Raw genomic sequence first — 9,386 nt, 5'->3', positions numbered from 1 at the left:
GGTTTTCCTTTTAGGGGAATGTCACAATAAGTGACACATACCTCAAAGTAGTAAAAAATACTTCTCATTTATTACATCTTTGCCATCATTTAATTGTTTCACCTACGTACTTTATCCAATACTCAAATTTTATTGGTTGAACAAGTGGTCCCAACTTTCTCTCTCTAGGCTCCTTGGTACTCCCCCACTTTTTCTCTATGTCACTTATTAAAAAACGGAGGAAGTATTAGTTAAGAACTGAACTATATTAGTTATATCATAGAAATCAGATTACAACACATTTTTTTGGCCATAATTCCAGTATCACGCATAAATCATTCTCTTTCTTCTCTAATTTCAATTATATCAAATCCTTACTTAACCTCTTTTTCCTGGTTGTTTTTTGTATTTGACATTTTAGATTTATAAATAAGTTATTTTTTCATTTTATATTGAAAACTAAATAATACTCAATAGATCTTAACTAATTATAAAACTATACTAACTAATGTACATGATATGTTAACTAAAAAAAATGTTAGTCTACACATAGAGTTCTAGCTCTATACTATTGTGTTAAAAATACTCAGCTAATTTGCCAAAATCATTAACTAATTCGCTTAAAATATTAACTAATATATTATGAATAGGTCTAAGTACTAAAGAACATTAACTAATCAACAACAATTAGTAACTAAAGATATGAAAGTGTTAACTAATTTTTTGACTCATAAAAACAAGTGTTGTAATACTTATACCAACGATATAACTAGATTTCGCCATTCAGATTTCTACTTAAACAGACAACCCGATTTCAGTCACTAAAACATGTCTTAACCATCACATTACACATCCGAAAATGAAGTTTGAATATCTACGCAAAAAATTCTTAACCACCACCAAAACAAAATAGAAAATGGAATAATAACAATCGAAAAATCGAAAAATAAAAGAAGAACAAAAATATAAAAACGAAGCAAGAAAATGGAAGAAGAACAAACAAAAGTAGAGGCAAAAGTGAAAAATGGAAAAAGCTATGGGTTGAAAATGGCAAGAACTTACTGTAATATGGAAAAAAATGAGAGAGTTAGAGAGAGAAATGACCAATTTCTAGAAAGGAGAGTTGGTAGAGAGAGGGGCATAGGAGTGAGAAATGGGGGTTGGCAGAGGAGAGAGTAAATATAAATTATTCGATGGTGTTTATTAGCATAACTAATAGGTCGAAGAGCTTAACTAATTCCACTATTAGCATTACATCAGTTAATCTCACGTTAACATTAACGTGAGCGCCTTTTTCAAGAATTTGTGACGTAAGTAATAGAGAACTTTCTAGAATAAAAAAACATGACAAGTAATAGAAAACTTTCTAAGATGAAAGACACTACAATTTGCAAGTATTGAAAAATGGGAAAGTAGTTTTTTGGCCCTCGTATATCACCGCAAATTATAACATACACCCGGGTATACCTTGCGGTAGGTACACCCGGGTAATCTGTTTAATATACATTTCACGTGCTAATCTATCACAAAACTACACTTTTTTTAGTGGTCACAGTGTTGCGCTTGCGCGTTGCACAGAGGTCGGGGGTTCGACTCCTCACTTCAACCACAATTGCTCGTTTTAATTTAATTTTTATTTATTTTTTTCTTATAATTCATAGTAATTTGTACAGTTCATACTTATTTGAACAACTTTCATACGCATTTGGACAATTTCATACTCATTTAAAAGCATTTGAGTATGTTTAATCAACGAGTACATAAAACTCAAATGAGTATGCTTATTTTATAAATCAATAAATATCATAATTAAATAATTAAATAAAACCCCAACCCAACTCATACTCGTTTGACAAACTCATACTCATTTGGCTTTATACTCATTTAGGTAACGCCTACTCATTTGGAGAACTCATACTCATTTGGAAAACTCATACTCTTTTGAAAAACTCATACTTATTTGAGTCCGTACTTATTTTGACAAATTCATACTCATTTGGTGTACGTAGAGGTATGTACACAAGGTGTACCTTTTACCTTCAGGTATATCACCACAAAACTACAATTAATTTAAGTCAAACCAAAATAATCGCTCCCATTCTCGCTTCTGTCCATTTCATGAAAATTTACTTTCTTTACATTAGAACTAGGTGGACTCGATATTTGACAATTTTTTATCTGATTACATTATTTTGTATCAATACTCAATAGTAATCAAGTAGTTGCCTGTCAAAAAAATAGTAACCAATTAGTTCTTTACATAACAGATGGAGTACTTAGGTACATCATACCACTAATAGATCACTTCATTTCTTCCAAAGACCCATTCAATTTTTCAAAATAGCATAGGTGTCAGACTGTCAGGTGACATCTCCTTGCTTGTGGTCTATGGACGGAGTAAAAGTTGGGACATCGAGTAAAAATTGTTGTTGAAGTTAGTGATTGAACAAATTTTCATGCAAAGTGTTTCGGTTCGAAACAGTTAGCGTCCTCGCAAGAGTCCGCCAAGTCTTGAGAGCTCACGTCCTTGCTGGAAAGCTGCACAGGATGCAAACGTAAACTACCCTCGGGGTGGTTTTGAGGAAACCCCCTCCGACGCTCAAGTCAGATATTTGGACCACTAGGATGTAGAGAGAGAAATAAGAGAGAGAGAGATAAGCTATTTTTAGTGTGTAAGAGAATGTACCTGCAGAATAGTACCATTGGGGTATTTATAGAAGTACTATTCCCCTGACAGGACGTATGATCCTTTGACACGTGTAGGGCTATGACGCATTTGACAGGTGGGAAGATTCCCTCTATTATGTCTTGTTAGGCGTCCGCCAACACTGCCGGTCCCAGGTGATGAACTGGCTCGAACGATGCTTTTAATGGTTTTATCATATTCGCGTCCATAATCTTATTCGCGGCCATAGAGAAAAGGCCGCTAATGAACTTGGGTTATACCCATACACAAAGGAAAGTGTAAATTAACCTACTACTCAAATGAAATACGATACATACATCTTTATATTTGCATCTCGTACTTATCAAATTTTGGAATTTGGCGTAGAGTTCTTTTGTTAGAGTAACAAGTTTCAAGAATCCTAAGGACGAGGAGCTAGCTCATGTGGTACAGCACTCCCCTCTGATCTCTGAGGTCAGGGGTTCGATCCTTACCCCCAGCATTATGGTGGGATATTTCCTTAGCATGCTTTGCATGTTTTACTAGCCAATGTGCTAGTAGTTCCTACAAGGCTAGTAGCCTTGGTAGGGATTAGTCCTTGAGCTGACTTAATTTCCCAATCAAAGAAAAAAAAAAACAAGTTTCAAGAATCCATATACTAGTAAAATTCAAAATTCAATTGACCTCAATAAAAAAAATTACACACAAACAACTCAATATATATAATATATTCAAATACAATATAATACCCATCATTCTCCACATTCAAAAAACTAATATTAACATTAATCACGAATTCATATAAAAGGCTTTTCTAAAATAATAATTAGAATATTTAAAAAAAAAAAAAACAAAAATGGGGGAAGGGGTTTTTATTTAGTCAAAAGTAGGGTTGGATTTGAGGCGGTAAAGGAGTCGTTTCTTCTTGGAGGAAGAATTATGAATTGTGAGAACAACTTTACCAGGCTCACTCGTTTTGAAAGTGTTGCTTATAATAGTTTCTTCAGTAGGTCCTACTTTCCTCAATTTTTGAATAATAACAGTGTAACCATCTTTAGCATTGGGCACAAATTCAGCACCATAGCTCACTTCCCATCCTAGCACTCTCACTTCCCATGTCAAATGGCATGCCTGCATACATCATATATAAGAATGTTTACTTGCTAATTATATTATCAACCCGAGAACATCATGATTACTTCCTTGGTTTCATAATAATTGCAACTTATTTCATTGACACATTTTTAACAAACATTTGAAGTGGAGAGAGATAAAAAATAGAAAGTGAAAGTAATGGAACAAGATAGATATATAGAAAAGGTACTAGGAAATAAAGGTTACAATTTATATGAAACTTTTAAATAAATAAGATGTTGCAATTAAAGAAAATCTGCAATTTTCCACAACACTTACATACTTGCATTGTCAGAAAAGCCATCATTATGACATAGGAGGTTAGTCTACCGAGCTTGAAGCTTAAGTACTGCAAGCGGCATCATAACAAAATTGCAAATGGACTAGCGAAGAAGTGTCGTATTACTAAGGATAGTGCAAATGTCACTAGGATTTTTCCCTACCCCCCTAGTCATTGTATGATGATATACCTCGCGGAATGTAAGAACGCTTAATTATTTTGTATGGTTACTTCATTTACCAAAAAAAAAAATGTTATTAAAGAAAATCTGACAAAAAATTTACCTATTTTTCCTAAAACTTTATGTCTAAAAAAGTAGATAAAATCATATCAGTATATATTACACTTTCCCTTTTGCTTTTTATCTTTACCTGAAAATCGGTGTCGAAGGTGGGGTCTTTCTCCACCCCGCTAGGTGAACAAGGTCTTATTTTGAGATTTTGATCCCAAGATTCACTTCCACTAAAAATACTAGCTAGTACAAGAATCCAATGAAAATCCTTGTTCTAAACAACAGTTATTATTTTCTCCAGTCATTTATCATTAAAATAAATTTAATTTGTAGGTGTTAGTGTGGTAAAAGTATTATCCAATTAAAAAACTTGATTTTTTTTCCATCATGTATTATTTCTAGAGTTTCTTCTTTATTTCATTTAGGTGCGAGATAGTAATAGTTTTAGTTTGTGTTAATATATAGACTATCATCGATTAAATTTCTTATTGATAAAGAAAATTTATCACTGATGACTCTTTAAACATGGTCTAAACTACCAAAACTTAACTACGGCCACACAAAATTCATCTACTTGTCCATACTTCTTGTTATTTCTACGATCAATGTTCACTCAGATTTAACAATATTTCACATGATTAGTACGATCAATATCCTTTCGAAAAAACAAAAGGAACATACGAGCAAAGGGAATAAGGCTCACCTCAGTAACGGCAAATTCTACAGTTTCCTTGCTTGTTGGCTTCACCATTATCTGTGTTGCACCATCTTTGTTTCCAAACTCTCCTTTACTAAATCCCCCATATCTAACTGGTACTTGCTCCGGAGTAATATAGCTGAAAATTCGTAGTATAATAAAAACAATGATGACATATTAATTTTATTATTGCAAATTTACCTATCACAGTATCACTATATACAACAGTTGGTCTTCTAATTTTAGTTGAAATTAGATGCGGTCCAAGTCCACAATTAAAAATGGAAAATGACATTTTTTTTTAATATAGTGATTAGTTTAATCTAATTAGGGACCAGTTTAATTTATTTCGTGACCAATTTAATCTATTCATTAGTGACATTTTCTAACCCATTTAATGACTAGTTTAATCCATTTAGTGACTAGTTTAATCCATTCGGTAAGGCTACCGAGTTATTTTTTGAAATTATCTGTTTCGAGAATCAAGAAAACAAAGGAATGAGGAGATAATAAATATTATTAGAATGAATGGAAAGAAATTATTAAAAAAATTCAGTTTTAGATTTGTTTAATTCTATATTAAAATCAGATCACCAATTGTATACACAATGAACAAACAAAAACTGCTAAACCTGAAAAGAGTTTCCACAGATTTGGAAGGTCCAACAACTATAAACTTGCTTTTAGTCCTCTGGGTCAAAAAGGGACTTATCATCTTGTTGACTGCCACATACCACCATGGCACATTGATAAACACCTACGGAATCAAACATAGAAGTGAGAAAAACACTTTCAAAAGTCACTAAAATATCATACAAAATAGAAAAGTTGATAACATCATTAAGAAAAAAAAAAAAACAGCAACTATTAGTTATATAGTGGAAAAATTGTTAGAAACTACCTATTAAAGACACTTTTTTAAAAAAAACTACCTAATATCATGTTTATTTTACAAAACTACCTTATAAGTGGAAAAACTTTAAAAAGCACTACCAAATTCAGAATTTACTAACCATGGTTAACTATTTCCTTCAATTTTCACTCTAATATAAGATTACTAAAATACCCCTTAAAGTACCCAACCCCTCTTTGTTAATTTCCCTCACAGCGGCATTTAACTATTGAATACCCCCTTAAATCGTTTGTGTAATTTCTTCTCCCAACCTTTTGTTTCACCAATTAATTCTTCATTATGAGTAATAAAATCAGATAGAAATTGGGTTTTGGGTCATGAATTGATGTCGTTGATGATGATGAATAATATGGTTTGATGATGGTGCAAAGCTTTCTCTACTCGACACTTATACTGCTGGTTTGTTTTTGGAATTGACTTTTGAGGAAGAGATAGAGCATCAAGTGATCAAGAAAGTGATGATATCATAATTGTAACGTACTGAATTTAGGGGGTATTTTCATAATCTTATATTAGAAGGATATATAATTGGAGGGAGTAGTTAACCATAGTTAGTAAATTCTGAATTTGGTAGTGCTTTTTAAAGTTTTTCCACTTATAAGGTAGTTTTGTAAAATAAACATGATATAAGGTAGTTTTTTTAAAAAAAAGTGTTTTTAATAGGTAGTTTCTAACAATTTTTCCTTATATAGTAATAATATTTGCAACAAGGAAACAAATAATCAATAGCATGTTCGACATCGCCATCAGTTTTTAAATTTTAAATATGCAATATTTAAACCATGAGATATTAGTTATATAGTAATAATTTTAAGATTAGTCAATTTAATACCTTTCCCTTTCTAATAGTGTTAAGACTAGTCAATTATATCTTCTCCTATTCTCCATTTTAAGATTAGTTCTTTTAAACTATCTATCATCATTTAAATTGTTACTGAGTTATTCTCGATGTATACTTTCAAAATGTTATTGTGTTGTAATAATTAATCGTATATAATTAAAGATATTAACGATCATGTATGTACATTAGCGAGTGTGTCGATTCGTTATGATACATATATTTCAAAAACAAAGGAAGTACTAGGTATAACTATATTAAAGATAATTCAATGAAGAAATTGAAAACTTGTTATAAAAAAAATACTTGATCTACTTTTGATATCTCTATTTTTTGTTTTGGAAATAGTAACAAACAAAATATATTTATGATTATTACTGAAAAAAATAGGAAACCTTGAAAAACATATGGAATATAAAACTGCATTGTAGCATATAGTTGAGAAAATGAAAACTGACCTGTTTAGCAACAAATTCAGGATAGTTATCTTGAAGCAAATGAAGGGCTTGTTTGGTGGCTTGCCTAAGCTCCCATTTCCCAGGTCCAGGAGAATTCTTAAGATCATTAACTTGAACAATAGTAGAAATACCACCAGGATAGAAATCCAACTTCCTAATACTTTTCTCCAAGAATTGTATCCTCCATTTCATAAATCTCTGCCTTTTTTCTTCATGAGAGAATGTTTTCTGGTACAATTCCTTATCTTGAAAAGCACCATAAACATTATAACACACAGGATGACCTTCTTTGCTAAATCCATGCATGAAAACCATCTTCTCCAAATCATCACCGAAATCTTCATTAAGCAACTCATCGATTTTAAACTCCTTCCTCCACTTAATGGTGGATTTCATCATTGCGAACGCATCGTTTACTTTGAAGTCCCTAGCGCGTAGGAACTTCCATAGAATGGTGTCCGTTCTTTCATCCTTGAAGAGCGGTACACCCCATATGGACACTTCCTCCGGCGTGGTGCTCACCTCTTGCTGTGTAACAACAGCAAGAGGTGAACATCTTGCATCAGCAGAGCAGCAGTCAGGTTTAGTCTCCTGCTCTGCTGATGCTGATGCAACAGAATGATGAACCACAACGGTCTCTTCTATTGCCTCTACTGTCTTAGTACCATCCTCGTCTACAGTATTGATCTTATATTGTTGTTCTGGCACATCATTGGCGGTTTCATCTTTGATTACTTCTTCAATGGTTTTCTCGACTTCAGCTTCAGCTGAAACTGGACTCTTCTCGGCCACTGCTACTGCTGCTGCTACTGCTGGTGGAGATGTGAATTCATGGTTGTTAAGAGCGTTTTGGATAAGCTGCTTAAGCTCAGCCAACGCTTTCTTTTCATTATCAGGGAACTTATTCTTATCACTGGTTATTTCATGAGTGGCATTGTTGTCTATAGCAGCAAGCTTTAAGCCACTAGTTACCTCCTCATCATCATCACTGGAGGCGGCGACGCTGTCTATGACAGTCTTGGTTTCAGTTAGTTCCTCCTCAGGTAACGGAACCTTTGCAGCCTCCTCGGTTGAATCATCAGTTTGAGGTGCCTTAAGAGTAGTGTTTTCAGCAACATCTGTTACCTGTTCTTGCTCTTCAGAAGCTGAAACTGTGGTTTGTTTTGCTGCTGCTTCAGCCATGGTTGATTTGGTAGGAAAGATAGAGGAAGAGAGAGTGTGTGTCTGATGGTTGAGTGGAAGGAGAAGTGGGAAATACAGTTTAAAAAGAAGGGGGAAATGGGTGGTATGATGAGTGTGGAAGTGGAGTGGGTTTGAGTTTGATAAGTAACCACATAGAAACAGTCTGTCAAATGTTTAAAAGCATGAGACAGGCAAAGATTACGTGAATTTGGTAGGGTACCTAAATTATATTCTGAATTTCTTTTACTTTCAATCTGTCATCCAAATTCAAAAGCAAAAATTTCTGGTTTTAGAGAAGAAATAAGGGGGAAAATAACTTTAAAAACATAATACCCCTCTCTTCTTTTTTTTATTTTCTTTTCTCGACGAAAATGATATCCCTTTCTTTTATGTTATTGGAAAGCAAGTGGAAAAACTAATAAAAGACAAAGGAAATATTTTCACATGTTAAGATATCGTGGATTCTTATAACAAAGTTTGTTCAAAAATATACTTTTCCCAAGGGGTATGCTATATACAGCAAAAAAAAAAAAAAAAAATAAATACAACAAAACATCTTAAAAGACTAACCTACCTTTTGGGGGGTCATCTATGACAAATGATCCCCTTTATTTGGGGGAGGGTCATCTATGACAAATGACCCCCCTTATACGGGGTCATCTATAACAAATGACCACCCTATAGGGGGTCATCTATGATAAATGACCCCATTCCCGCCATACATTACCGCGTCAAACATATAATATAACCCAACACGAAAACTTTAGGCGCCGGCTATTATGTTAGGGGGATGCGATAGACCCATTTCAGAATTTTTCCCAACCCTAACACATCCAACTTTATAAATAAATTTGACACATTGGCTTGTGTGTACAAGTACTTATCGTAACGTATTTTGCTGCATTGCTGCACCCTTGTGTACGAGATTTTTTTTTTAATTAAAAAAAATTAAAATAAACCATGATTAAGTTAAGCATAATTTTAGATGCTGTATTTAGCCTTTTTTTT

The 9,386-nt window shown here is 33.3% G+C and overlaps 1 protein-coding gene across 1 annotated transcript; it reads right to left on the bottom strand.

The window, feature by feature from the left end:
• Positions 1-3,342: 3,342 nt before the first annotated feature.
• Positions 3,343-8,631, bottom strand: LOC104891193 (patellin-3). Its single transcript, XM_010676852.4, has 4 exons — positions 7,197-8,631; positions 5,620-5,744; positions 4,994-5,126; positions 3,343-3,775 (listed from the first exon to the last, which is right to left on the bottom strand). The coding sequence occupies exons 1-4, from the start codon at positions 8,376-8,378 to the stop codon at positions 3,521-3,523; spliced, it is 1,695 nt and encodes a 564-aa protein (XP_010675154.2). The 5' UTR covers positions 8,379-8,631; the 3' UTR covers positions 3,343-3,520.
• Between the last annotated feature and the right edge of the window lie 755 nt (positions 8,632-9,386).

This window comes from Beta vulgaris, chromosome 4 (genome assembly GCF_026745355.1).
Source record: "Beta vulgaris subsp. vulgaris cultivar EL10 chromosome 4, EL10.2, whole genome shotgun sequence".
Taxonomy (NCBI): Eukaryota; Viridiplantae; Streptophyta; class Magnoliopsida; order Caryophyllales; family Amaranthaceae; genus Beta; species Beta vulgaris.
The sequence above is the reverse complement of the archived record's forward strand: the minus strand, read 5'-3'. Positions and strand labels throughout refer to the sequence as shown.

Coding starts and splice junctions, on each gene's coding strand:
- LOC104891193 (XM_010676852.4), bottom strand. CDS start 8,378: ATGGCTGAAGCAGCAGCAAAACAAACCACAGTTTCAGCTTCTGAAGAG. Junction 5,127..5,619: donor TCTGTGGAAACTCTTTTCAG/GTTTAGCAGTTT, acceptor ACGAATTTTCAG/CTATATTACTCCGGAGCAAG. Junction 3,776..4,993: donor TAGAATTTGCCGTTACTGAG/GTGAGCCTTATT, acceptor TGATGTATGCAG/GCATGCCATTTGACATGGGA.